Consider the following 27,774-nt stretch of genomic DNA (forward strand, 5'->3'; position numbering starts at 1 on the left):
TCCGTTTCCCCGGACCTTCTGGGAAATGGAGTCTCTAGGGGACGGCGCCTGCGCACAAGGCGGAGCCGCGCCTCCGTTTCCCCGGACCTTCTGGGAAATGGAGTCTCTGGGGGACGGCGCCTGCGCACAAGGCGGAGCCGCGCCTCCGTTTCCCCGGACCTTCTGGGAAATGGAGTCTCTGGGGGACAGCGCCTGCGCACAAGGCGAGGCCGCGCCTCCGCGCTCCCTGGCTTTCTGGGTAATGGAGTTTCCGGGGCACTCCGCGCGCCCTCGGTCCCGGCAGCAGAGGCCCCAGGTCGCGGGACCCCCGCCGCTCGGCTGATCTCTGCGGCGTGCGCGCGGACCCGCCGGCGGGGTCGGAGGCCCCGAGGATGTCTGCGGCGTCCCGGAGGCCCAAGACGTTCAAGCTGCGGGCCCTGCACGGCCCCCAGAAGGTCGGGGTGGCGGGGAGCAGCTGCCAGGACGTGCTGCGGAAGGGCTGCCTCCTCCTGCAGGTGCCCGCGCGGGGGGACGCGGGGGCGGGGGCCGTGCGGGGGCCGTGGCCTGGGGGCGCGTCCCCGCCCCTGAGCCCGCTGCGCGGCGGTGCGTGGGGGCTCCCGGGGCCGCGCCTCCCGCCGCGGGCCGCGACGACGGGGGGGACGGCGGCGGCTCTGCCCGAGGGTCTCGGCGCGCTCCCCGCGCGCGCCTGCTCGTCCGCCGCGTGCGCCTGCGCGGGCCTCAGTTTCCCCCTCCGCAGCGGGCGGGGCGGAGCTGCGGGCCCCCGAGAGGCCTCCCGGCGCCCCGGTCCCCGCGGGTTCGCCCGTCGCTCTGCCGGCCCCGACCGCCGCGGTTCTCCCGGCCGGCCCCGGACCGCCGCGGCGCGCGGGTGGGTGTGCGCGGCGCTGCCGGCCTGGAGCCGACCGCTTGCCGGTGTCCGCCCGCGGCCCCGAGTCCCTTCCCGGAGGAGCCGACCCGCGCCGTGGCCGCCGAGGAAGCGGGGTGCGCCGAGCGCGTGTGGCCGACGCCCGGGGGTGCGTCCTGCTGACGCGGTGCCCGCGGGCGAGTGGGGGCCTCGGGCCTTGTTCTCGGAAACAGCCTGGGGTTCGGGCCTCGGGCGCTCCTGTCCAGAGGGCGAGCGTGGTGAGTCCCGCACGGCGCCCCCGCCGTGATCCACGGCCCCGTGGCTTGTGCGTCGGAGCGACCCGCACGCAGGGTGTCTGCTTCCGCGCTCCGCCGGGTCTCCGCCTGCCGGTGGCATGTGCACGGCGGCCCTTCGGGGCCTGGGGGAGCGCGGCGCACGGAACGGCCCCCGGGACCCGCCACCGAAGCCTCCCGCCCTGCGTCCCCGCAGCTCCCTGTCGCCGGCTCCCGCCTGTGCCGGTACGAAGACGGCACGGAGCTGACCGCTGATGACTTCTGGAGCGTCCCCGACGGCTCGGAGCTGGTGCTTCTCAGCGCGGGCCAGACCTGGCAAGGCTGTAAGTGGCGCGGATGCGGGAGCGTGGCAGGGAAGCCGGACTGGCCTTGCAGGTGCTGGGGGGCGGGGGGCGCGGACACCGACCTGCCGGGGGTCTTCCCGCACAGAACTCGGAAGGGGGAGCCCCCAGCATCAGGGAGAGCTGCCGCTCCTCTTGTCCAGGAACCCCGTTGTCCAGTTGGGTGTTTCAGGTGACCTTTCTTCTTTTTGACATTATTTAAATTTTATGTTCATTTGACTGTCCTAGTAACTCCCAAGGGCAGAAGGGAGGGACTGGCGGGCTGGGGCCTGCGCTGCTTTGCCAGTGAGGCCCACCAGAGAGAGGGGCCGTATTCCCCGCAGACTGGCCAGCCGTTCAGTTCCTAGGGAAGGGGTGGTCGCTGGGGCTGTGCCGGGTGTCTGGTCTGTGTTGGTGTTTGCCAGTGTGCCCCCCTGCCAGCAAAGTTCTCCCGCTCGCTGCCCCTTTGTAACCACGCCTGCCCCTCCCAGCCCTGCTGTCCCTCCTCTTGGCAAGCAGTGACGTGTTCTTGTCTCTGTAACATTGTCATTTCGAGAACATGAAGGAAATGGAATCACACGGTGTGTGATCATTTGAGATGGGCTTTTCTCACTCTGCAGTAAGTCCCTGAGAGCGAGCGTCCACGTGCCGTGAGTTCCGGTGGACCGTTGCGTGGCGCTCCGTGTCGCGGCTGGGCCTGTTTGTTTACCCGTTTGCCAGCTGAGAGACGTTTTGCTTTCCAGTTTGGGGCTATTACGTATGAAGCCTGCGTGGCCAGTCACGTACAGGTTTTTATGTGGACACCCGTTTGCATTCCTTCGGAATACAAGTCAGGAGTACAGGGGCTGGGTCATGGCATAAGTGTGCGTTTAATTTTTCAAGACGACAGTGTCCGCTCTCATCACTTCTCTGTAACATCGCACTGGAGGTTTTATACACCCAAAACCCAACTTGGAACGAGTGCCCTAAACATGAAATTAAGGGAACAATTATATCCATAATAGTATCAAAAAGAGTAAAATATTTAGGAATAAATGTAACAAAAGAAGTGCAACACTTCTGTTCTGAAGCGTATAAAACATTGTTGCAAGAAAAGGATTTAAATCCATGGGAAAATACAGTGTGTTTATGGGTCAGAAAGTTTGACCCCATTAAGACGTCAGCACTCCCCAGACTGGTCTGCAAGTGGTCCCGGCCCCTCGAGGAACTCCGGCTCGTTCCTTTGCAGAAATCAACAAGCTGATTCTAATCCATGATTCATATGTAATTTCAAGGGACTCAGAATAGCCAGAACATTCTTGAGAAAGAACACAGGAGGAGCCTCACACTTCCTAATTTAAAAACTTACTACAAAGCAGCGGTAGTCGAGACACGGGATTGAAAGATGGTCCGGAAATGAACTGATGTGTCTGTGATCAGCTGAAGGTGCCAGGGGTGCCAAGACCGTCCGCTGCGACAAGAATCCCCCCTTTACCAGATGTCGCCGGGACTGTGGGACACCCACATGCCGAAGAGTGGGCCTGACCCTCGCCTGGCACCATACACAAAAATCAACTCAAGATAGGTGAGTGACCTCAGAGCAAGAACTAGAAATCTAAAACCCTCAGAAGAAAACAGGGCAGTCACTGTTCATGACCTTGAACTTGACTAAGGGTTCTTACACGTGACACGAGACACGTGAACACCCAGAGGAAAAAAGTAGATATATTTGACTTCAGAATGCAAGACTTTTGTGGCCCCTCAAGGCGGTGAAAAGATCACCTGCAGGATTGGAGAAATGAGCAAATTACGTATCTGGTAACGGGCTTGTACCAGAGTAAATGAAGTCCTCCGGCCCATCGGCCAAGGGAAACCCAGTTTAAAATCGGGCAGACGTTGTGAGTAGACATTTCTCCAAGGAAGATACTCCGATGGCAAACAAGCATATAGCAAGATGCTCCACAGTGTTCGCCCCCCGGGAAATGCAGACTGCACCGAGGGGGGCACCCCACACCCCACGGGGCTGGGCACGGGCTGCTGAGCACCTGGAGGGACTGGGATGCTTGCCCGTTGCTGGAGGGCGTGAGGCGGTGCCGCCGCCCTGGGGGATGGGCTCACCATGGTCCCCCGATGATCCAGCAGAGTCAGCTGTGACCCCGCGGCCCCACTTCTAGCGTGCACCCCAGAGGACCGAAAGCGAAAGTTCACGGGAAAACTGGCGCACGGTGGTTATTAGATGCTTTACTCATCGTGGCCAAAAGGTGTAGCCCCAGATAGCGCCCCCAAGAGACAGTTAGGGGGAGTGTGGTGCGTTCCCACGGTGGAGTATGTAACCTTTGCCTGTTTTTCGAGGACTAGGAGACACGGGGTTGTGCCTCTCACATGGTGGATTGTGAGGGGCGGGGACCCGTCTCAATGAAGTGGTTTTGTTCAAACAGAGGAACGGACTGTTGCAGAGCGGCGGCCCCTGTCCCGTGTCCCGCTTCGGGCAGTGTGGCTGTCTCCCGTGCAGCCACCCCGATGGGTGTGCAGAGCTGTCTCCGCGCGGGCGACTTTGCGCTCCTGTGGGACGTGCGGTTGGCTCCTTCCCTGAGCTAGTCGGCCGTCTGGCTGTCCTCTCTGGGGAAGTGTCTCTGCATTTGTCTTTGGTCCGTCTTCTCACTGGAGTTTGCAACTATTGTGTTTTGGTCTTTTCCCACCGTGTGTTCTGGATGCGTGGTGGGAGGCGTGTGGCTCGTGGGCGTTTCCCGCCGCGCTGTCGCTGGTCTTTGCAGCCCGGAGCAGGCTCCTTCACGGAGCGCAGGTTTTCCGTTTTGACGAAGCCCACGTTCTCTGCGCTTTCCTCTTGTGCTCATGCTCTCCGTGAAGTCCAGAAACTTCTCTCCAAGCCCTCATGCTGGGAGCGTTTCTCTGCAGTCTTTCTGCAGCAGCGGCTGTGGTCCGGGATTTTTTTTTCTTTAGCCCATCAAGGGTGGGTGATACCGGTTGATTGTGGTGCACCGAACAGCCTCTGGTTCCCGGCGCAACGCTGCTGGGCGGGGCGCGTCTTAGTTCCCTGTGCTGCCGTCTCTGCTGGCCGAGGCGTCTCCGAGGCTCTTGGTAGACTTGGGTGCCCCACGTGCTCAGTGCTTGCTCCGCAGAGAGCAGGGGTGTGAGCAGGGGTGTGAGCAGGGGTGAGAGCAGGGGTGAGAGCAGGGGTGTGAGCAGGGGTGTGAGCAGGGGTGAGAGCAGGGGTGTGAGCAGGGGTGTGTGGGAGGCCCCCCGGGGCAGCGCCGTGGCGGGGAGACCCAGGGGGAGGTCTAGAAGGAAGCCCAAGGACGTGGGAGGTTTTGTGTAGGGAGACAAGGGCAGCCACTCGCTTGGCGTGGCTCCCGCCAGATCCGACCTCGCACCACCTGCAGGGCAGGTGCACAGGCCCAGGCGTGGGCAGCGGCTCGCCGGTGTCTGGGCAAGGACTGGGACCCAGGACATCTCTGAGGCTGGGCAGTCCCAGCAGCGAGGCGGGGCTGGACGGCCGGCAGCTCCGTGTCTCCCCAACACCGTGCTCGAGGGCTGCGGGCTTTTCTGTCCTCTTCTGTCTGCAGACGTGAGTGACCTCCGTCGCCTCCTCAGCGCCTTCCACAAGCCGCATGAGGGGCTGATCCAGGCCGCGCGGCAGCTGCTGTCGGACGAGCAGGCCCCGCTGCGGCAGAAGCTGCTGGCCGACCTCCTGCACACCGTCAGCGAGAACATTGCGGCCGAGACCAGGGCCGAGGACCCGCCGTGGTTCGAAGGTAGCTGGGGGTTGGGGGTTGGGGGTTGGGGGTCGGGGGGTGGGTGGGCTCAGAGCCCCGCACAGGGGGGACTGGATCCCCACTGCAGCTCCCGGGCCGGGGCCTTGCTGGGCTCCCCTGCTCTCACAGCCCTGGGGCTGGCCTTTCTATTTCGGAACTCTGGGGACGTGTGCGCAACATGAAGTTTTCCGTGTTAACCCGTGTGAGTGTGTAGTTTCTGGGGGTTGGGTACGTTCACCTTGGCGAGCAGCCGTCATCACCGCCTGTCTCCAGAACTTTCTCAGGTTCCTCCACTGTAGACACTGTCCCCCACGTCTGCCCCGGTGCCCGCGCTTGCCCGCTTTGTCTCTGATCTGATCCTCCTTGGGCCTCACTCGCGGTCACACAGCGGGTGTCCTCGGCCTGGCTGGTCTCACTCTGCACCGGCCCTCAAGGCCACGTGTGCTGTCCCCATGTGTCCCAGGCTCGCTCCTTCAGGCTGGCTCACATTCTGCTGCGTGCCTGGACCCCATTTGCTGTTCTGTCACTGGCCTGTGGGCGGGTTGGAGCAGCCCCAGGAGTCTGCAGCCCTGTGCATGAGGGGGCTGTGGGGCAGGAGCAGCAGGCCCTCGGTGGCGTCCAGATGCCCACACGGGGGTCTGGGGATCCCCTCCCCAGGCAAAGAGAACCGGAGCCTGCGAGCAGGACACGTTTCTCAGACGAGGCCAGCGGTGCACACAGGCTGCCGCCGGGAGGGCAGGGCCGCGGATCCCGGAGTGGTTGGGTCTCCTCTCGATCCTGGCAGGTTTGGAGTCTCGGTTCAGGACTAAGTCTGGGTACCTGAGGTACAGCTGTGAGAGCCGGATCCGGAGCTACCTGAGAGAGGTGGGGTGCGGGGGGAGTGGGGCGTGCAGGGGTGCGGGCATGTGGGGCACAGGGTGTGGGGGGTGTGGAGTGCATGGGGCACAGGGTACGGGGTGCGAGGGGTGCAGGGGGCACAGGGTGTGCAGGTGTGGGCATATGGGGCATGGGGTGCGGGTTCTGGGGCACGGGGTATGCAGGTGGACGGGGGACACAGGGCGGGGGCGGTGAAGCCCCCCCAACTGTGGGCTTTGGGGTGTCATGTGTCAGCATCCAGCAGGGTCCCCGGTTTCTTCCAGGTGAGCTCTTACGCCTCTGTGGTCAGCGTGGAGGCCCAGGAGGAGTACTCCCGCATCGTGGCCGTCATGGGCCGGGAGCTCAGGGCGGCACAGTACCACGGCACCTACTTCGACAGAGGCGCCAAGGCCGGCCACCGGCTCTGCACGCCAGAGGGCTGGTTCTGCTGCCAGGTGCGCCCAGGATCCTGGGGCTGCCCAGGCGGCAGCTGCACCCGCCCTCCCCTGGCTTCCCTCCGGGCATCTCAGCCACTGCTCTCCAACTTCAATGGCATCGGAACCCCTTTCCCTGCCTGACGGCTGTCGCACCACACCCCATTTCCCGGCCCTGCTGCTGGTCCAGCAGCCCTTCCGACAGCCTCCCCGGCCCTGCCGCTGCTCTGGGCCCTCCTTTGAGAACCACTGATAGGGCTGGGAGTGCACGGCTGCGTCCCGAGTGGAGGCCTCTCTTTGGCTCCCGTTGGGAGAAGGGGGATGGGTGCATAAAGACAGTTCCCAGCTTCTGAAACCACTTTCTAGGTGGCAGCTCAGATTTTAGGATTTGCGGCCAGACATGACCTGGGCTGGGGGGGGGGGGGGGCGCGTGTCACAGCAGCCAGAAGCAGCATCTGGGCCTCTTCCCGGAGACCCGGAGAAATTGCAGAGGCACCACTTTCCAGTAGGGGCTACTGAGCAGGGTCACGAGTCTGGGGCTTGGAGCTGGGGGCCTCTGCAAGGACGGGCAGGGGACTCCTGGCCTCTGGGGCTCCGGCGAGTACCTGGGCCCCTTTGCATTTCCAGCACAATCTCTTCCCCCTGCTGGTGGCTGGAGGGTACACAGCCGGCCCTGGAGGCAGGCGCGGCCTCCCGGCCTCCCTCCCACAGACGGGCTCCCCGTGCTTCTGCCTAGGCAGTTGCTTGTGCAGGTGATGGGCCCTGACTAGCAGAACACTGCTGCTTCCAGCCAGCTGTGTGTGGGGCTCCGAATGACCTCAGGTCCTCTCCGGGGGCCTCACCTGAGCTCAGGTGCTCCACGGGGGAGGAGCAGAGACGAAAGGCTTCACCCTGTCCTCGTCGGGAGGCCTGAGGCCCAAGGTCTGTATGTGAGCGAGGACAGTGGGTTTGGAGCTGGGAGCTGTGCAGGCCTTTGGGGGACAGGCCAGCCCTGGGTGGGGCAAGCTGGGGGCTTCAGGGAGGAGGTGATGCTTTAAAGCCGGGTTAAACGAGACAGTAGGAGAGGACAAGTGACCCTGTGAGGCAACAGGGGTGGGGGAGTGGGGGCCGTGGGCTCTGTTGGGAGCCGCAAGCTGTGGGGTGACGATCCTAGGATGGTGGGGGGCGCGGGTGCCATGGCCTCTGGCGTGTGCTCAGCCGACATCTGTGAAGGAGTGACTGAAGATGGGGCATGGCCAGGAGCGCCGACAGACTGCCACAGGCACACCGACGCCGGGCAGTCCAGACTATTCGACGTCTGACGTTCCTCACAATGGCAGGAGCTTGACAATATGACAATACCTTGTCCCTTGGCCAACGCGGAGTGTCATACTAAGGGTCACGAGGGAAAAGGGACCTTTCCAAAGACGGTGCTTTTTAAATTTATTTGTTTAGCTAGTTGACAGACAAGGAAAGAGAGCGCAGAAGCAGGGGGAGCAGCAGAGAGAGAGAGGGGGAAGCAGGCTCCCCGCTGAGCAGGGAGCCTGATGCGGAGCTTGATCCCAGGACCCTGGGATCACGATTTGAGCCGAAGGCAGACGCTTAACGACCGAGCCCCCCAGGTGCCCGTAAAGGCACCCCCAGGCAGCAGCCGCCTACTAGGACTGAATCCTCCTGGTGGGCCTTTTCAGCCCCTCCAGCTTGACGTGAGACCAGAGGGTGAGTGCTGAGCTCACTCTGTCGACCGTGTTCTCTTGTGACCTAGGGCCCTTTCGACGTGGACGCCTGTGCATCCAAACACTCCATCAATCCCTATGGTAACAGGGAGAGCCGTGTCCTCTTCAGCACGTGGAACCTGGACCACATGTGAGTACGGCTTTCGGAGGGGTCAGGACTGTTGTTGAGAACTGCGTTCGCGGACCCCAAGAGCACCTGCTGGGGCCTGTCCCTGCCATGGTGTCCGTGGCTGGCCAGCTGCCTCGTGTTTGCTGTGCTCAGCTCCTGGGTTACGGGCCCTGCCGTGTCCTGGGTGTGCCGGCTGAGCGGGGTGCCAGCTGTGCGCTCCTGACCTGCGGGGATCGGTGTCCTTTCCCATGAGGGGCTCTGACGGGTTGGCCCAGATCCCCATCCACGCCGTGGGACCTGGCACATGTCCCCTGTGTCTCGTCCAGCTCCCATCTGTGGGGCCCAGAAGGCGCTGTCCTGCATTGCACTCGGTTGCTGTGGGAGGGGGTCTCTCCACCTCCATCAGGACGAGCCCAGAGCGGGGGCTCCGATGCAGCGGGGGCTCCGATGCAGTGTGCAGGGCGTCCCTGCTTCCGCCTGGAGAGCGAAGGCCGCAGATTGTTCTGTGTGTAGGAGCTCGTTCTAAGAAAAGGGCAGAAATAGAATTGTGTTCTCTTAGGGGAGACACTTTCCTGGAATATAGGGACGGCCTTGTCTCTCCTTGTTGAAGACCGAGGTCTTCCCGTGCCCTTCAAGGAGACGGCCCCCCTTTACCGAGTGCACAGGGGACGTTGGGGGCACAGTGGAGGCCGCCTTCCTGCCCTTGGGGATCCACCCGTTCCGCCCCCAGGAATTGCTCCTCTGACCTTTGTCCGTGCCCTTCTGACAGCTGTTGCTGCGGCGGGTCCCTGGGGTCTGAGTTGGAGAAGGGACGAGCGCGGTCCCTCGTGGGGACACCACGCCGCGCCTCCGCAGCCTCCCGGACCCTCACAGGATGCGCCTGCAGCTCGGGGGCGTGTGTCTTCCAGTGCAGAGCGGTGCCCGCGTTCCCGGGCCGGTAGGCGTGTGTGGTCTGAGTTTCCACGTTACAACGCAGCCTGGGGCGAGCCTGGCGCGGGACAGGCCTGCGTGGTCTCCCGTTCCGGGCCGTGGCGGGGCGGGCCGTGGGCAGGCGGCACACGCGCTCTGGGGACTGGTCAGGAAGCCGATTCTCGGGTCCTGCCTGCAATTCCCCGGGCTCCGGGGACGGGGGTGCACATCGGGGGGAGAAGGGCCGTCCTGGTGCCTGGGCCACTGGGTGAGCGCCCCTCTAGGGAGGGTGCAGGGTCTCACCCCTTCTGACAGGCACCGAGCGCCTAAAGATGACGTGTGCCTCTCCAGCTCATCGGCTGCTCCTTTCTGTGACTCGCTGCGGTGTGTGGACATGGGTGGTGGGCTCGGTCCCGGGTTTAAGGGGTGGGACCAGCCAGCCTGGAGCAGAGGGCAGGCCAGGCGGCAGAGGCGGGAGCACTGTCCCCCAACACCGTGGCTTCGAGCATGTTTTCTCAGTAAATATGGCTCATAGGCCTTCCAGCAGGCCGGCGGCTTCCCTGCGCATCTGACCTCTGGGCTCCTTTCCGATTTCCGACGCCCGGTGTCCGTGCGGGTCCGTGGGCGGTCCGCGCTCTCCCGCCTGGGAAGACGGCCCTGTAGCCTGGACTGTCGCCTGCTTCTCTGGGGCATCAGGGTCCCCCTTCAGGCGTGGAAGGCGGACGGCACAGTCTCCGGGCGTTGGCTACTCTCTGCCTCTTCGGTGGCCGTGGTCCAGCACCTTTGTCCTTGACCGCAGAGCGTGTGCGGGCGCAGGCCTTTCCCTCTGTTCTGACTGGGACTCACCTTCTTTGTTCTGACATCCCCCAAAGGGGGTCTGTGCCCTCTGTGGGGAGGGGGCGGCGGGAACTCTGCACCCGGGGCTTTCCTGGACTCTACCCTGTGGGCCCCTGTCCTTGGCTGATTTTCACTTGCGTCCTCGTGACCGTAAACCTCGGCTGGGAGGCGGAGCCTGTCGCGCACTCTCAATCCTGTGGGTGGTCTCGGGAGCCCTGGGCCTTAGAGTTGGCGTCGGCAGAGAGGGTGGTCTCGGGAGCTCTCCCGAGTTGTCAGCTGTCTGTTTCAGAGGCTGTGGCCGGGTCTTTCTCGGGGGTCCTTGCCCACTGCCGTGCGCTCCTCATGATGTCGGTGTGTCTGGGTTCCGAGTTTCCTGTCAGCGGGATTGTTTTTTGTAGATGTTCTGTGTGCGCTGGCGTGTCCTGTCCCCACAGAGTGGTTTTGCCTTTGTTTCTGCCGCATACCCAGAGCTTTCAGTGGCTCCGAAACCACGGAGTATTGACTTCCTGCTTGGCTCCCACACGAGCGGCGGCGTGAGGTCGGACTGTGTGTCCCTGAAGGGTGAGCCGAGGGTCCTGGCTTTCTGGGTGACTGGAAATGCTCGTGTTGTTGGTGCTCCCGCATCCTGTCCCCCGCTGCCTGCCCCTTGGGAACCCCCCGACCCCACATGGGTCAGGCTCAGCTGTGTGGCTCCAGCAGATGCCTGACATGCCCCTGGTCACCGAGGCCTGTTCCCTGGGGAGGAAGCCCGGCCCCCAGGCTGCCCTCCAGCCAGCACAGCCACAAGAGTTTCAGGATCAGCGGGAACCCGGCCACACCCACCCCCACAAGCCCCGGTGGTGGGGCTGGGGATGCCACAGTAGGTGGCCGATGTGGTGGCTTTTTCTCCCTCCCCAGAGCCCGGGGCTCCCCGCCACTCCCCTTCCCGCACTCACGACTGCAGTGGGGTCTCAGTCCCACCTCCCGGCTCTCCCCTTGGGCCCCATTTTGGACCGTGGCCCTGGTGCACTGCAGGGTGGTGGCTTACCCTGCGGGTCAGGTGTGGACGTCTCTGTTTCTGGCAGTGGGGCCCCCTCTTTCTTGTGATCTCGAGTATCCACTTCTTCCCTTGTGTTTGGCGTTTCTCTGTGCTGCGGGACACGGGTCTATGCAGTTGGTCCGCCAGCGTCCCTCCTCATCAGCCCGCAGGCTTCCGTACTTGCTAGTGTGCGGGCCTTGAATGGCTGGTTTGTAAGTGAAACAGTTTTATGCCAAGCAGCATGGACACACACAGCATGAGGTTGGAGCTGGACAGACATTCGGCCCTTCTCCCAACGCTCTCCAGGGAGGACGAGGGGAAGCTTTACTTCTGGGGTTCCGGCAGGCAGGCGCTCGCTCCGGCAGCACTGTGAGGACGGGCATTGGTGGGGACCGAGGCCACCGGGATCTACCCCTTCCTCTCCTCCTTCCCGGGACTTAAAGAGGTCGTGGTCCCAGCCGTCCTGCGGGAGACAAGCCAGGCTGCCGCTTCTAGGCCGGGCCAGCGTGCATGGCTGTGTGCGGTGGTGCCCCAGTGGACCGTCCCCCTGTTCTCCTGCTGACGGCGAGATGAGGTGTCCCTGCCATGCTGCTCCTCCGGGGTGTTTCCAAGTGTGGCTCCTTGTGAATTCTGAACCGTCGCACTTGTGTCTTTCCCGTGAGCCCCCACGCTGGTTGCTGGCTCGGCCGCGGTGGCCGAGGAGAAGCCAGGTGAACTGTCTCTGCACTGCTGTGACGGATGTCCTGGCAGGGGCCGCGGAGGGCGCTGGCGCCCCGTGACCGGCTCTCCCTCACTATGCAGAATCGAGAAGAAGCGCACGGTCGTCCCCACGCTGGCGGAAGCCGTGACAGCGCGAGACGGCAGGGAAGTGGCCTGGGAGTACTTTTACGACCTACTCTTCACCTCGGAGAACCTGAAGCTGGTCCACATCGCCTGCCATAAGAAAACCACCCACAAGCTCAGCTGCGACCCACGCAGGCTCTACAGACCGCGGACAAAGCCGAAGAGGCGGCGACCGGCCCGCAGAGGCCAGTGACAGGCGTGACGGGCGGCCGCGCCTCCTCCCCGGGTGCGATGCCCGTTGTTTGTGTTCTTGTCACTGCGTGGCTCCTGGAGACTTCAGAGGTCCCCGCTACGTCTCTGAAGCGGGTTTTGCACTGCTGAGCTCCAGTGCCAGAGGACCTGTTGCTGCACAGCCAGGACACGTGTGGGTGGGCAGGAACGAGGCATCGTCCTCAGCTCGAGCCCCGCCCGCCCCAATGGCCCCACTGCCGTGCACACACAGAGTGGCCTCCCCACTGGCCCGGAGTCAGGCCAGACGTGGCTGCGCTGGCCTGAGGGACAAGTGGTCTGTGTCCGCGCTCGGCAGGGTCGGCGCTCCCGCGACACATGCAGAGCTCTGCCCTCTCGGCTTTTCTGATTGCTCCCAAGGGTTGCAGCCCATTTGGGGTAAAACGTTTGAATTCGGTAAAGCACGTGCAAAGACTGTCATTTCTGGTGGCAGAGAGTGGGAGACCCTCCAGCATGTCTTCGTAGGGGAAGGGCTAACTGTGGTCTGGTGCCGGAGCACAGGACATTGCTGTTCTTGTCAATCAGAAATGGTCAGGCATCTTCCCCGTCGACACGCTGGTATGTTTCTGTGCGGAAACAGGGGGCCGTGTGGCAGGGCACAAGGCGCTCAGTGGCTTCCCCACGTGGACCGTGACCTGATCTTATAACCGCCTTTGTGTGTGTCACACATGCGTGTTTCTGCACACGGGAGTCTGTGAGGAAACGTGCCTTCTGGACAGTAACCCTGGAGATGTGGTGGGGGTGCTCCAGATTAGAAAGGGCTAATTTTCTAAATCTTGTGTTTTGTAAAACCTGAAGTTTTTGAAATAAGCACTTATTTCATAATTTTTTAAAATTGACTTCTTAAAGTCCTGCAGATTGTAATACCTGAATTTTTACTTTTGTATAATTGTAAAAACCAACAAAGATTTTTCAGAAGTGACCCATCGAAAGTTGGCACTCTCTGGGAATGATAAGGATGACAATAAAGGGTCAGTGATTTTGAAAAAACGACACACGTCATTGCATTTTCTTTACTGAAACAGGTGTCAGGACGAGCCAGCCCCGTGCGGGCACCGAGCACGTGCTGTTCAGCTGGCTGCTCGGGGAAGCGCACAGGCGGGGGTGCCGGAAAGCCTGCCTGGCCCTTGTCTGCCTGTCGAGCTGTCCTGTGGCCCCTCCTTCCCCAGCCCAGCAGCAGTGCGAGGGCCTCCTGCCGGGCTAGGATCTGAGATCTGATATGCTGGGATTTCTGCTGCCACCCGCACGGCCCTCTGTGAGCTCCTGCTCACCCTCTTGATGGGCACTTACGTCCCCTCGGGAGGCAGGACTCGGAAATCCAGTCTTCGGCTTGGAGCAGCAGCTGCAGGGCTGCCGCGGTTGCCGTGTGGTTGAGTTTGCTTGTGTTGGGGCCTGCAGCCTGGGTGCCGGGTTCAGATGGGAGGCAGGGGGGTCATCACCTGGTGGTTAGGGGACCCTGAGGCTCCCAGGTGAGTCGGTGGCTCAACCTCTTTGCAAAATAGGGGTTCATTGTTTTCAACCAAAGAAGGGAGGGAAAACTCTAGGAGCTGGGAGTGTAGGGTCCCTGCTGTGGGTGTGTGACTGTGGTGACATCGGGGCGCCGGGTCCCTGGTGCTGGCAGGGCCTCCACTCGCCGCGGGCTCTTGGGCCAGGCTGCCGAGGGAGGAGCTCCAGGCTGCGGTCCTGCAGGCGCCTCTGGCAGCTGGGATGGGCAGCGGCCGTGCAGAGTCCAGGGTCAGGGCTGAAGGAGCCCAGTGAGGGGTGCGAGCAAGGCAGGGGCTGAGGAGGTGAGACCGGGGACAGCGGGGGGCATTTCAGTCCCAGGTGGGCACTCCAAGCCTGTGTGACTGACCCCAGTAGGGCCCGGGTGAGCTTCTCGGGTGCCTGGAGGATGAAGCCTGCGTCCGTGCTGCCCCGAGAACCACTGTAGGAGGCTGTTCCTCTGGCATTTTCCCTGCGTGTGGCTTCCCTGTGATAAACGGGACTGTGAGCATCGTGGCTTCTCTCCTGAGTCCTAGGGGAGTGGGTCTGAGGGTCCCCTGCACAACGGGCGCTGGGGACAGCGTGGCAGGACGGCTCTCCTAGTTCCGACACTGCTCCCCCAGCCACGGGCACGTCATCGTGCGAAGACCTACGTTCGAGTGTTTCTAGAAATTCATAGGGTTAAATTGAGCTGCTGTTATTACTAAGTCAGAAATGTGTTACCGGCGGGGGGTCCCTTCCAAGACCCCCAGTGGCTGCCTGTGCGGCTGGTCCCGAGCCCTTCACTGCCAGCCCCGTCCTGTACACACCCCTGAGGTCACCTGGAACCGGGACCGAGGCACAGGAGGGAACGAGCAGTCACAGTGAGGCGCGGCCGTGAGGTTAGAGGTCCGCGGCCTCGAGCTCTCCTGGGCCTGCGCTTGCCCTTCTCCCGGGACGGGGACGGGAGGATGCGCACGTGACGGCCCTGAGCGGCATGGGCAGGCGACAGCGTGGGCAGGCGACGGCGTCGGGCTGCTTCGGATCTTCTGACGAAGCGTCCCAGGAGGACCCTAGCTTCCGCCCGGCGGCGGAGCGTGGGTAACTAGAACCACGGGCGAGGGACCAGGGTGCGGGCGCAGCTCCAGAGGAGACGTCGCGTGTTGCACGGTTCGGTCCCCGTCGTCCTGAGCTGGAGGCAGCTTTTCTCCTGGCGTTGGTCACGGGGGACCCGGCCTCCCTGCTGTGTTCTCTCCCCAGCGCTCTGTAATCTCTGTAACTGGTTACACCACGGAGGGGGGCCACAGCTCTTGGGGACATCGGGCCTCGTCACCACACGGGGCGAGGACTGCGTGGCCCACTGCGGCGGTCTCGGGAATCCCTCGATCTACACGGGGGTGTGCGCGCGCGCTGTCCCTTCTAGCCCGCGGCCTCAGCTCTCCCCTCGCTGGTGTCCCCTCCCTGCAGTGAGCGGGCACAAAGGCCAACCTGGCCCGACACCCGGAAGACAGGATTCGTGTCCTCCAAATCTTTGGTTTTAGAAACAAAGATTTCTTTACAAGTATTTTCAAAATATATTTTATTTCTCTATTATACGTACTTTGCAAGTTTCCGAGGTAAACCGCAGCTCCGTGTACAGGGTAAAGGAGGCGCCTTCAAGAGCTGGCACTGACTCGATCACAAGAGTGACCCGCTTCTGATAATGGAAAATAAACTCACGCCTTAGCCAAGCCAGAGAGCCGAGGGAGGCGTGTTCTTGGGAAGGGTCTCTCCCACGGACCCCGGGCAGCGCGGCCGTAGACTCCAGAAAAGGCGTGGAGCCGCGGAGGCCAGTCTGAGAGATGGCTCCGGGTCACGAGTGTCGACGCTCCAGGCACCCGTTGTCCTGCCCGAGGACCTTCATGGGTCCGTTTCAGCATCTGGCTAAGAACACATTTTCTTGGGAGACAATTGATATAAATCTCGTCACTTGCTAAACTGTCAAAACTACTAAGGGTGTTAAATGCGCAAGGAACCGCCGTGCAGCTTCTCTACATCTCGGCTCCGTCGTCGTCGTCGTCGTCATCTTTGGCTCTGAAGTGCATTTTCCGGAGCTCCCGTCTGCTCATCGAAGGACAGGACGAAGACACTGGAGGAAGGTCCTGGAGGGAGAAGAGTCACCTCAGCCACCGCCGGCCCGTCGCACTGGTGAGCACCCCAGGGGAGGGCTTGCCCTGCCCCCAGCTGATCCGAGGGGAGAGGGGACAGCCAGCAGGTGTGGGGGGGCTGCTCTCCTCCCATGGGCGAGGGGGCGGCCCAGAGTCCGCACCAGCCCCCACCCCGATGGCCGAGCAAGGGGGGAGAGGCCTCCCAGCAGAGGCCGCGCCCGGGCAAGGATCCCCTGCTCAGGACAGGGAGGGGCTGCTCCCAGGTGGCCGGTGTGTCCCCTCCTCACCAGGAATGGGGCCTGTCCTGAGGCAGTGCCACACGCAGGCCGTGAGCTGACCCCGTGTGCAGCCCGTGCGGGGGCGCCCATCTTACCTGCATGAGCTCCACGTTTCCGAAGAACCGGCCCACGGGCATGGGCTGGTTGCTGTCCTCGTCCAGAAAGACGCTGTCGTCCGTCTGTAGCAGGGGCCTCGGCGCCTGCTCCGCCGACCCGCCCCGTGTGGCATGGCTGCCGTAAGGCTCCTCCCCTGGAAGGACCCCGGGTGTGGGCAGGCACAGGCCATCCTCAGTCTCCGTGGGGCTGGCGTCGCCCACAGCTGTGCGGGCCCCGAGGTGGGGCCCTGTGGCCTCCGGCTGGGCAGGAGCCCCCGCTCCCTTTCCTGGAGGTAGCCCCTGGTCTTCAGCGAACCCCAGAGACTCATTGTTACAAGGGCTCCTGGGGGGGATCTTGGGCAGCCCAAGGCTTTCACCCTTCGGGACAAGTTTCTGTAATTCTGATTTCACAAGATGGCCTCTGTCATACTTGAACTTCTTGGAAATTCGCCTGTCGGCAGCTTTGCGTGACGAGGCCTGTCAAGGGAAAAGTGTAAGAGGAAACCAGACACACCTAGGATTACGGGGCAGGGAGAGAATCCAGAACATCTCGATCCCAGAGGCTAGCGTTCCTGAACAATCCAGATGCTGCTGCCACACCCTGGAGGACAGGGTTAGGTCACGGCCTCCAAAGGCACAGAATTTAAGCCGGTGGCTGGGAAACTGTAGACACACCGGCCTCGGCTCCCATCCGTGCTGGCTCACCTGCGGGCCTGGGGAGTGCCCAAGGGAACCTCCGAAGCAGGTATGGATGGAGGATAAAATGCCAACAGACATCCAGTTCCCACGCAGGCCTGCTAGAACGTAAGCCGCATGAAGGCGTTCTGGGCAGAGCAGGGGCTCGCAAACACCACTAAAGGGACGTCACGGTCTTTAGAGCAGCACACGACGCGGAACCGTGTGAGCTGCGGGAGTCAGACCGAGTCGAGCCAGACCCCTGAGCAGGATGTGGGGGAGGTCGGCCTTCCAGTGACTCTGGGCACCAGGGCTGCGGGGCAAAGCTCGCTCCCCAAGACTGCAGGGGGACGGGGTGTGGCTCTGTGCCAGCGACCTCAGGCGGAAGGCTATAGGGCTGAGTTCCCAGAGTGACTGGAAGAGGGGCGTGTGGGGACAGAGCGTGAGCCCCGTGTGTCCCCTGCCGGGGGAGCGCTCCAAGGACACGGCCCCAGCCCACAGAGCGCAGCTTTCTCAGACCCCGTGATCACAGCGCTCGAAGTCCCTCTGCGGGGTCAGCAACCCCGCTCTTGCCTACACACCTCAGGACCAATGTTTTGTACAGGAACGGACCCCAGTCAAGTCCCGGCGTCTCTGTGCTGGCGAGGCTCACCTGGCATAGCGTCCCGGCAGACGTGGCGGGGCCGGCTTCCCGGGCAGAGGCCAACCTGGCTGAGCAGCGGCGGGCTCGGAGGCGCGCTGAGGACCGCACGGCACCTGCGAGCTAGAGCAGGTCCCAGAGCGTCAGTCAGTGCTCTTCGGGGACGTGAGCGTGGGCACGGGGCGTCCCCACCCGAAGAAACCGCTGCGGGGTCCCTCCCGCCCCATCTCCTCCTCCTCCTGGAAAAACACCTGGGGCCGTGTGCAAACAGACAGAACTGCTTCGGGTTTAAGATGCACATCTGTTCTGCGGCGCCTGGGTGGCTCAGTGGGTTAAGCATCTGCCTTAAGCTCAGGTCATGATCTCAGGGTTCTGGGATCAAGCCCCGCATTGGGCTCTCTGCTCAGCGGGGAGCCTGCTTCTCCCCACCCCCACCCACCCCCCTGCCTCTCTGCCTACTTGTGCTATCTCTCTCTGTCAAAGAAATAAATCTCTAAAAAAAAAAAAAAAAGAAAAAAAAAGACAACGCACATCTGTTCTTCGCTACCGTCTTGGAAGCTCGGGGCGGTGTGTCCCCTTCACGGCACACATTTGGAGGAACCTCCACTTGGGAGTTCGTCGGCATTAAGTCAGCTTCAGATGTGTTCAGAAGGCACACATCCCCTTTCTCAGAAGGTTCTCCAACTTTTATACGGTGTACAAGTTCTCCGTAAAAGGGCACAGGAAAAACAAAGCCCCCCTCTGCCCCGTAGAGGTGGAAACAGCCTGACTCTGCTGGATTAAAGCAGTTAAGTTGTGGCTAACGTGACCGACTTAGCAGTCTGTGTCTGGTTTACTCTGAATGCAACGCAGTCTCCTAACGACAAGGAAGGAATGACCCCAAACACTAAAAACCGAGAACCCACGTGCCTCTGGCCAAACCAGGTCGCCTTGGTGCAGCCCCCCCGCTCCCTAAAGCACACACCTGCCTTGAGTTTCCCCAGTTTTCCACTCATTCCTTTTTCCGTTCTGGAACGGATACCAAATGCACTGAGAGGACGATCCGTTTGAAGCTCAGCCTGAAGCCTGACAATAAAGGTCTGTCGCGCAGCAGTGGGCGAGGACCCGTGGGCACGCAGGTGGGGGGCCCGCGGGCTAGCGTCCCAGCAGGCCCCAGATGTGCGGGCCCCGGGGCTGGGCCAAGGGTGGCAGGTTCCACAGCGGAGACTCATCAAAGGCCAGCGTAGAGCCTGTACTGCGCTGTCCTGCCGCCCCCCACCCCAGCCATGGCTTTCCAGAGGCCCTGGGAGGTGGCGGCTCACCCAGGCTGAGTGACAGCGGGAATGTCCCGGAGGGCGTTCAAATGCAAGGGAAAGGAGAGGCAGCGGCCCGCGGAAGGACAGGTACCCTCCCAGCTGTGCGCACAGCAGGGGCAAAGAGCTCGGGACCAGGTAGAGGGCCTGGCGCGTGGGAGCACTGGGCCTGGGCCCGCGCCGTGTCAAGAGCGTGTTTGCTGAAACCCGGCAGCTGTGGAGGCGCAGCCACGTGTGGGGAGCGGAGCCTGCAGAGGCTCTGGAACCTCCCCCCCCCCGCCCTGTACCAGCACACGGCCCGGAGCTCTCTCCCCGGGAGGGAAGGGCCACGTCCGTCCCAGGCCACCAACCGTCTTCTCTTCTGTTAAAAGTCCTCCTAACACTTTCCCATGCGACTGTGCTTGGCTGGGCGCAGTGGGGGACGGAAGGACGGACAAATGGCCCTGAGGACAGCTGCTGCTGTCACCGAGTGTCACCGAGTGCTGACGTGGCAGGCGCTGTGCCTGCCGCTTCAACAGCTTTCAAGGAGCAGCTTTAAGACGAGGATGGCTCCGTGGAGGAGCCTGTGTGAGGTCAGCCGAGTGCTGTGTGGCCTAAAGTTCTCCTTGCCCTGTGTCATCGCGCACGGCGCTCATGTGAGCTCCAAGAGCTGCCGCGTGAAGCTGCTCGGCAGCTCCGCGGGGGCTGAGCAGGGGTGGGCGGCGTCCTGGCTCTTCTCCGACACCATGCGCTTCCAGAGGCTTTCTGTCTTCATCTCCGAGGCAGGGACTGTCTGTCATCGTAGGAGGCACCAGGCTCCCTGGGTGGGCGTGTTCATCTTCAACTTTCCAGGCCCCTGAAGACACACCCTGGTGGGTCCAGGCCAACGCTCTGGAGCTGTGGTGGTTCTGGTCCCGCCCGTCATCCACTCGAGAGCTGCAGCCAAACCGGACACGCGATGGTTTGGTTCAGTCTCAGGCGGAACCCCCAAGGAGCCCGCTCCGGCACGTCAAGCATCTAGCAGCTTCTTCTGCTTCGGAGAGCCGGCGGCGTCCACGTAATCCCCAAAGGAAGAACTTCTGCTGCTGAGGTCGTCCGCCTTCCAGGCAGACTGGTTAAAAACGCTGACCCCTATAAAACTGGCAGAAAGTATGAAAAACCATTTAAGCCTTTTGGAAATGGGCAAAGCACAAGCGAAGGACCACTCACTCAGGACCCCCGGCAGAACTCAGCGGTGTGTGACTCTAGACCCCACGGCCGAGGAACGGGGCACCCACACGCTCCCGGACAGAGGTCACCTGGCGCGGGATGTCAGCCTTTCTGACTCTGTCCGCGTCCCACGGTTCCCACGCTAAGTCCCGGGGGTGTGTGGGGGAGGGCTGAGAAGAGGGGGCTTCCTTCTGCCCAGACCACAGCCGTGGGACAGCCTGGGCAGAGCACCAAGAAGACTGGGGCCCCTCACCCTTGCCCTGCTTGTGGAGGTGGTTCCAGGCCTGGAGAAGCAGGCCCAGGGGGGCTCGGGCTGCTGCACCGTCGCTTCTCCAAGAGTGCTCTGGGTGTGACACAGGTGTCTTGCAGTGAAGCCTGTCACGGTCCCTCGACGGAGCGTTTGACTCTGAGACTTTGCCCGCAGGGGAGGCAGGCGTTACAACAGAGGGCTCTTGTCTCTCCCCTCAGAACTGACCTCCTCTGCAGGAGTACGGAGAAGGTCTGGCCTTAGGAGGTCTCAGGAACCGCAGAGGATGTGGAAAAAAGGCAGCTACGACAGAACCAACATAAACTTCAGGCCAGACAGTCTGCAGGAGAGACGCGGGGAATCCCGCAGCCGGAGGAGCCCTCCTGGCGTTGGAGCAAGCGCCAAACACGACTCGGAAGCCAGGCCTCAGCCTTCAAAGCCGCCACCCAGTGACGGATTAGTTTGCAGAGCAAGTTAGGCCCCAGGCGACTCGGGCAAACCCAGCAATCCATGGGAATTTAAGCGCCAGGTGTGGTCTGTGAGCAGCAGGAGAGCGTCCCCCAGGGTGAAGGTGCTGCCCGGGCAGTGGACTGACCGTCACCTGGGGAGAGGGGAATAAAGCGTCCAACAGAAGCATCAGCCCAATCACTAAAACAAAACACCTACCAACAGCCACAAGCTGTGGGGAACCCAAAATTGCTAAGTTCTCTGAAAAGCCCAGATGTGACAAAAAGTTGTGGAGCATGCAAGGAAACAGAAGAGCAGACCTGTACCCTGGAATACAGCCAGCGACAGTGGCTGGGTTTGTTTGACTTTATCCGAAAAAGACTTGAAAGTGGCCATTTGGGGCCTGTTCAAGAGCTACGAGAAAGCACAAGTAAAGAACTGGACAGAGTGAGAAAGGAAGTCTTCGAGAATACCCTGGACACACGTAAGGGCACCAACATACGTGTAAGGGGCGTACCAGGATGGAAAGGAACAGAAAAGACAGAAATAACGGCTGAAGCTCCCCAAATTTATTGAAAAATAGCGACCAACACAACAGGAATCTAAGGACTCCGTTCCCACCAGGAGAAATGCAACGAGGTCCGCCAAGGCACACGGCGCTGAGTCCGGAAAGCCAGGGACCAAAGACACCTGGAAGACGGCTCGGAGAACGACCCTCCCTTAGCCTGGAGCTCCAGAAACCCGTCACTAACTTGGCAGCATCAGTGGATACAGTCACACAACTCCAGGATCTCTAAGAAACATCCCCAACCAGGAATCCTGCCCTGAGCAAAGCCGTCCTTCAAGAACGGCAGCGGGACAGGCACCGCCAGGCCAGCGGGGGGACCTGCGGCCGGCGGGGGGACCTGCGGCCGGCAGGGGGACCTGCGGCTGGCGGGGGGACCTGCGGCCAGTGGGGGGACCAGCGGCCAGCAGCCCCGTCCTACGAGGAGTGCTGAAGGACAGTCCGCGATCCCTGGTGAGCGAGCACCGGGGAGGTCATACTGTCCTTGCAGAACCCCGTTTCCAGGCGGACGTCCTCCTCTCAACTGGCGTAGGAAGCAGCTGCGGACACGCGTAAAGGGATGTGCCCTGGCGGCACCCGCATGAAGGGCACAGCCGGGTCCGGCTGCGCTGGCTGAGGAGATGCCGGCAGGGGACAGAGAACCCGGCAGGACTGCGGCTGCCGACCCTCAGAGGGAACAGGTGTGCGACCCCGAGACAGCGGGCCAAGGAATAAAGGCACAGGCACGTCCCGCTGGGGCCAGGCAGCCACAGACCTGCGCGGATTCCGGATTCCGTGTGGCAGAGCCCAGAGCAAGCGCTGGGAACAAAACGTTACACAGTAGCGAACGAGTCACTCAAGAGCCGCGTTACAGAATATCCACCGCGAGGCCTTTAAGCGAGAACAGAAGAAAGCGGACGAGCTTCAAGGCCACGGAAGCAGCACGGCCCGCGAGCGCCCCAGCCCGTCGGAACCTGCGAACGGGCCCAGCAACTGCGCGCAGGAGGTCAAGTTGCTGAAACCCCCCCGCACCCCAACACCCAGCGGCGGAGCCCCGCGGGGTCCCCAGTGCGGGCACCGGCGGCCGGGCCGGTGTCCTCCCACCCCACGCGGCCCCCGAGCTGCCGGCCGCCTAGACGGAAACCAAGGGCTGCGGTAGTGGCAGCGGTTCCCGGGGTCCAGACCGGCTCCGGACCCTTTCCTGGGATGAGACCTGGCGGCCCTCTGTCCGGGGCAGTGACCCAGGATGCCCGCCTCGCAGGCCGGGATCTGGGAGCCCCTTACCCGGGGGTGGGGGGGCGTGACCCAGGCTGCTCCCCGCCCCCCGCCCCCCCACGCCCCCGGCGCGGTCTGGGAGCTCCCTACACCGAGGGCGTGACCCGGGATGCCCCGCCCCCCGGGGCGCTCTGGGAGCCCCACCCCAGACAGCGATCGGGCTGCACCGTACCCGGCGGGGCCGTGACCAGGATACCCCCGCTCCCCCGGCGGCGTGGTCTGGAGGCCCTACCCCGAGGCGGCCGAGCGGGTGCCGCCCCTCGGCCCTGGGCGCACTGCGGTCACTCCTTAGCTCCCCAGACGATGGGTGGCCGGAGCCCCGGGCTCTTCGGCGCAGCCCCCCCGCCGGCCTCGGCCCCTCACCTTCCGGCTCCTCATGGGTGTGAGCGGCGCGCTGCCGCCCCCAGCACCGCCCCGAGTCCCCACGTCCCGGCCTAACGCTTCTCAAAGCGGCGACCCCGCGGCCCGCGGCCCGCGCCCCGGCGTCCGACGCCACCCGAAGGTTGACCAATCACAGCCCGGCGTGCCCTGCACGTGACCCAACAAAGTCCGCGCCGTGCGCAGCGGCGGCCATGTTTGTGAGGGGCACCCGCCGGGCGGCCTCCGCGGTCGTCGCGGTTAGGCGGGGCGGCGGCCATGTTTGTGAGGGGCATCGCCCGACGCGCCGGCCGCGTGTCCCGGGGAAGGCGGGAAGTGCTTGTTCCCCGGAGGCCCCGGCGGAGGTCGGTGTCCAGGCTCTGGGCCCCGCGGTGTGAGCGTCGCGACTTTGCCGCAGTGCGCTTGGCCTGGGGGCCGGCGAGCCCCCGCGTGGCCCGGCTCCGGCCCCGAGGTGGACCGCAGGCCGCCCTCGGACGGCCCTTCCTCCCCGGGGCTCAGGGACCCTGCGTTAAGGCCAGTGGCCGCCGTTGAGAGTTTTAAAGACAGAAAAATCCAGCCTTGCCTTTAAGCACGCCAGGCGCCCAGCTCGGGTCCAGGACGCCTCCCCAGCCCCGCGCCTCCGACCGAAGGCCACCAGCCCTGTCCTCTCGCCCCTCAGTAACCCCCCCAACCAGGGCGGAGGGTCACCAGCCCTGTCCTCTCGCCCCTCAGGCCCGAGGGGCAGCAGCCGGACCCCGCGGCTCGCACCGTGGCAGCCCCAGCCACAGGAGGCTTTGCAATCAGTGCAAACCGTGTTTACGACTGTTTTTACAGGTGAGAACGTCCAGGTCAGGCAGTTTTGTCGGATGCACTAGATTCTCCAGTTCAGCTGTGAAAGGCTGAAAAGTGACCCGTGTTGAGCTTCGGCCCGTGGCCGATCTGAGGGTGCCCGTGCGCGTCGTTCCCCGGCAGACGGATCCCGCCGGCTCCTCCCTGCGGTGCTGACCAGCCCGAGCCCCTTCAGGGAGGCCGCTGGGCTCTGGTTCCGGCATGCACGGGGCTGGTGTGCACGCTCACGCGCGCTCGTCTGCCTGGCGGCCTGCTGGATCCTTCTCTCTTCTCCGGCTGCGTTGCCTGCGGCCTTATTTCCCACGGCCTGTGTGGAAGGGAGAAGACGAATGGGGCCTGGCAGGGAAGTCCGTTTGGAAAGGAAACTGATCTAATCACTGGCAGCCGCTGGAGGGAAACCCAAGGCCCAGCCGTGTTAAACACCTCACCTGTCCCACTTCTGCTGAGACTGGTTTCCTAATAAGCTGGGTTCCGTGCTTTTATTCCGGAGCCCTTCAGAACTCCACTTCTCGTCGGTTGGCACTTGACGACCACCGGCCAGTTTCTGGCTCTCCAGTTGCTCTGGCGTCAGCGGATGCCGGGCCCCCTGCTTGGGCACGCCTGACTCGGACAGGCCGGAGAACTGGGTGCCGCTGGAGTTCTGCCTCTCCAAGGGCTTCAACTCTAGTTGCAAAGGTTGTGTGAACGGTGTTTCTAGCCCCGCAGCTGCTCCAGCCTGACGCCCAGGGCCTCCCGGTCAGCTAACCCTCCTTCCTCGTCCGTCTCTGATCAATGACCATTCCTGGTAATTCTAGACCGTGCGGCGGGTCCCCCTTCTCCTCTTGCCCACAGTGCCCACAGCAACAGACTGGTCACTCACCAGTGGTGGCCTGACCCCCTCCTGAACCTCCGGGGGCTGCCTCACCGCTTCTAGGATTAAGAACCGGACGTCACATGGCCTGGAAGGCCCAGCACACAGCAGGAGCTCCAGGAATGTTCGCTGAGTGAAGGTGGCGCAGGTGAGGTACCCCCCACGGCCCTTCCTCCAGACCCGTCCAGCCCGGCTGCCCTCGCCTTCTGCTGCTCCCACTCTCCCCTCCTGGCTCCCAGAGTGCAGCGGGTCCCCTTTCCCACCTGGCGCTGCGCTGTGCCTTCTGCTCTCCCCAGCCCCCATCCATCTCCCTGGCTAACTCCCCCGGAACCTCAGATCAGCCTAAACTGGGGGTCCTTGCGGGGAGGGGCATCAGCAGCCATCTCCCGCTGCCCACACGCTGCGTCTCCTCCCCACAGCTTTAGTTAGCCTTCTGCTTTGCCTGCAGCTCGCCTCTCTTCCCTCCTGCTTGCCCACTCCCTCATTCAGTGTGTTTGCTGAGCTCCTGCCCACTCCCTCATTCAGTGTTTGCTGAGCTCCTGCTCTGTGCCTGGGACTGAGCTAGGCCGAGTTACAATGGTGGTGCACCTGCCTTTGTCATGTTTGTAGTCCAGCTGGGGGTGGGGGTGGAGGCGGGGGGTGGGGGATGGGTGCTCAGGGGATAGCGCACGGGGGTGCGGGGGTCCGATAAGGCTCATTGTAGGAAGTGACAGCGGGAATTATTCAGGATCATTGCTTCCCTCCAGGATGAAGCCCCTTTCAGGTCCAGCGGGAGGAAGCCGGCAGGAGCCCCCGCCTGGCCCAAGGCCGTCCCTCCCTGCAAGGCGGGAAGCCCAGAGCTGCTGCAGGAGATGCTCTTGGGTTCTCTCCCTCCTCCCATGTGCTTCCTTTCCCTCTTCCAGACTAGCTGCACCCCCGCCTTCCAGGTCCCGGAAGCCGAGGCCCGTGTTTAGCTCACAACCGTGGCCCCAGAGCCCGGCTGAGTGCCCGGGACATGCTGGAGGGACATGTTGGAGGGATGGCTGGCGGGAAGAATGCATAGGAGGGGGTTGCGGATTGAAGATGGGGAGGAGACTCTGTGTTCTCACCCGTAACCCAGGCTCACCGCCCAACACTCCGCTATGTTCACAGCTCAGTGTTTGCCTTCCACAAACACTGCGGGGCTGGCGAGAAGGTTGGAGAGGATTTTCAGTTGTTTAAGTCGGTGGTTTCGTTAGCCGAGGTCCTTCTGGCCTGGAGCGTGTCTCCTTACCCACAGATGGTGGCCTGTGTGACGAAGGATCGTTTCTTACATGCTGACCCTTTATGGTTAAAAGACAGAATAGTTTTCCTAAAAAGTGAGGGGAAAACCACAAGCGGAAAAGGTCACAGAAGAATGTGGAGCAGCAGGAACTCTCACTGCTGGTGGGATCCAACACGGCGTGGCCGCTTTGGAAGACAGGTCGGTGGTTTCTTACAGAACGGGGCACCTTCCTACCGTGGGGTCCGCAGTCACGCTCCCTCAGGTCCATGCGAAAGCCTGCTGCACCAGCACGTTGCTACCAGCCTTATTTGTAATTGCTAAAACTTGGAACCCATCAAGACGTCTTTTAGAAAAGGCGAGTGGATGAAGAAAATGGTCCATCCAGACAACGGAATATTATTCAGCGCTGAAAAGGCACGAGCCATCCAGCCGTGGAGAGACAGGAAGGAACCGCGAATGCGTCGCGCTAAGAGAAAGGAGCCCGTCAGAGGACTCCAGCCGGGGACGTTCTGGAAAAGGCAAACCTAGACAGGGCATCCAGGTCAGTGTTCCCCGGGGACAGGCGTGGCAGGCAGATGAGCTGAGGACATGGGACCTTCAGGGCAGTGAAGCGACTCTGGGTGAGCAATTTCTGGTTTTGTCCAAACCCATGGGATAGACGCCACCAAGAACGCACCGTGGCATGGACTGTGGACACTGGAGGATGACGTGTGAACGTAGGTTCATCAACCATCACGTCCGTCCCGTGCTGGGCGGGTGTCGGTAGTGGGCGGACAGGGGACTTGGGGAGATCTGAGTATCTCTTCGGTTTTGCTGTGAGCCTACACCACTCTGGAAAACAGATCTGCTTATACAGGGATGCCATACGTGGAAGCATTGATGAGAAAAATAAAGGGAAAGCTCGCGGCCTGGTTTTTCAGCGTCCGTGTCTGGACGAGCAAAGCGCTGCGGCCAGACAGCCGTCTGCTGGTGAGATAGCTCCGCTCCTCACGTGGCTGGTTCCACGCAGACTCGCCGGGCCCCGGCTGGGGGTAAGGAGGGTGTGCGGCTCCAGGCCACAGAGGGCACGAGAGAGGAAGGGGGAGCTCCTGCTGCGGGCACCGGGAAGAGCCCCGGGCTTCCTGAGGGCTGACAGCCAGTGTTGAGCAGGATGGGGTTAGGTTAGGCGAGAAGAGCTTCCTGGAGGAGGCAGAGGAGGCAGCGGCGTGCAGAGCACGTGTGCACACAGAGCTGGAGCCGGACGCAGAGGGGACAGGTGCATGTACCTGTGCAGGGGTGAGGGGCTGCCGGGGGTGGGGGGCCTGGTGCAACCTGATGCTGCCCCTTCACAGGGCTCGCCCCGAGCTCAGCACGGATGGGATCTTTGTAGCTCACTTTGCAGGCTAACCAAACAGTCTGTGGCATTAAAATGTTTGGGAACAATTGGCCGTATTCTGCGGCGACTCCCCCACACCTTGCTGGGAGGCGTGTGGCTGCGTGGGTGATCACAGGTGCTCATGCTTCAGTGAGTTCACGGTCAGCGGAAGGTCGTCATCCAGGGCCAGCTTCTCCTCTGGCCCCTCGCAGACTGGGGAGCCGGTGCCCTCCATGCTCGCTGCTGTGGTCACCTGGGGACAGCACCCCCACCCCCCACCCCCCACCCCCCACCCCCCAGAGGTCCTTACTCAGCATTCCTTGACACTGCTTTTTCTGTCCACTTGGCTTTCAATTCTTGCCTTCTGTCTTTTCTGGAATTAGGTGTGTGTCCTAAAACCCCACAGCTCTTCTGTTATTGAGAGCAGCTCAAAGTCATTTTGGGAAGGAGTCGGATATAAATGTGCACGAGGAGAATCCTTACGATGCCTCCACATTCCCCCAACGTTGGGCCAGGGAAAATCGGCTGGAATCAGCCAGGAATGTCGCCTTACAACTCCTCGGCTCGTCATGACTGCTACCCCGTACGCGCGTTTCATTCAGGAAACACTGACGGAGCCCTGCGTGTGGGCCTCGGCACCGTGAGAAGCATGGCCGGCCCGCCGCTGGGGCCCTGGCC

At 62.5% G+C, this 27,774-nt stretch overlaps 2 protein-coding genes across 12 annotated transcripts; one reads left to right on the top strand and one right to left on the bottom strand.

Moving 5' to 3' along the window:
• The first annotated feature begins 232 nt into the window (after nt 1-232).
• DFFB (DNA fragmentation factor subunit beta) lies at nt 233-26,672 on the top strand. 11 transcript variants are annotated; one of them, XR_009345521.1, is made up of 9 exons: nt 233-494; nt 1,331-1,457; nt 5,018-5,206; nt 5,991-6,070; nt 6,346-6,516; nt 8,240-8,340; nt 9,089-9,256; nt 10,534-10,626; nt 11,885-12,022. XR_009345521.1 is itself a non-coding variant. In XM_059138062.1 (8 exons), exons 1-7 carry the CDS (start codon nt 372-374, stop codon nt 10,600-10,602), a joined length of 930 nt encoding a protein of 309 aa, XP_058994045.1. In that variant the 5' UTR covers nt 233-371; the 3' UTR covers nt 10,603-10,626; nt 11,885-12,022. The 11 variants fall into 11 exon arrangements, 4 of the variants coding, with proteins under 4 accessions (XP_058994045.1, XP_058994044.1, XP_058994043.1 ...); XR_009345520.1 differs by lacking the exon at nt 11,885-12,022 and adding an exon at nt 11,324-11,734; XR_009345522.1 differs by lacking the exon at nt 11,885-12,022 and adding an exon at nt 11,579-11,701.
• C10H1orf174 (chromosome 10 C1orf174 homolog) lies at nt 15,178-22,951 on the bottom strand. The gene is made up of 4 exons (XM_059138064.1): nt 22,807-22,951; nt 17,463-17,573; nt 16,136-16,612; nt 15,178-15,756 (listed from the first exon to the last, which is right to left on the bottom strand). Exons 1-4 carry the CDS (start codon nt 22,819-22,821, stop codon nt 15,646-15,648), a joined length of 714 nt encoding a protein of 237 aa, XP_058994047.1. The 5' UTR covers nt 22,822-22,951; the 3' UTR covers nt 15,178-15,645.
• Nucleotides 26,673-27,774: the final 1,102 nt, after the last annotated feature.

This window comes from Mustela lutreola, chromosome 10 (genome assembly GCF_030435805.1).
Source record: "Mustela lutreola isolate mMusLut2 chromosome 10, mMusLut2.pri, whole genome shotgun sequence".
NCBI classification, from domain to species: Eukaryota; Metazoa; Chordata; class Mammalia; order Carnivora; family Mustelidae; genus Mustela; species Mustela lutreola.

What these genes read in the sequence shown, in the direction of transcription:
- DFFB (XM_059138060.1), top strand. Translation starts at nt 372, where the DNA reads ATGTCTGCGGCGTCCCGGAGGCCCAAGACGTTCAAGCTGCGGGCCCTG. An exon ending in GGGCCAGACCTGGCAAGGCT is followed by an intron (nt 1,458 to 5,017) that starts GTAAGTGGCGCG and finishes TTCTGTCTGCAG; the next exon opens with ACGTGAGTGACCTCCGTCGC. An exon ending in AGGGCTGGTTCTGCTGCCAG is followed by an intron (nt 6,517 to 8,239) that starts GTGCGCCCAGGA and finishes CTTGTGACCTAG; the next exon opens with GGCCCTTTCGACGTGGACGC.
- C10H1orf174 (XM_059138064.1), bottom strand. An exon ending in CTGCCGGGACGCTATGCCAG is followed by an intron (nt 16,613 to 17,462) that starts GTGAGCCTCGCC and finishes TTCCCTTGACAG; the next exon opens with GCCTCGTCACGCAAAGCTGC. An exon ending in GAAACGTGGAGCTCATGCAG is followed by an intron (nt 15,757 to 16,135) that starts GTAAGATGGGCG and finishes TTCTCCCTCCAG; the next exon opens with GACCTTCCTCCAGTGTCTTC.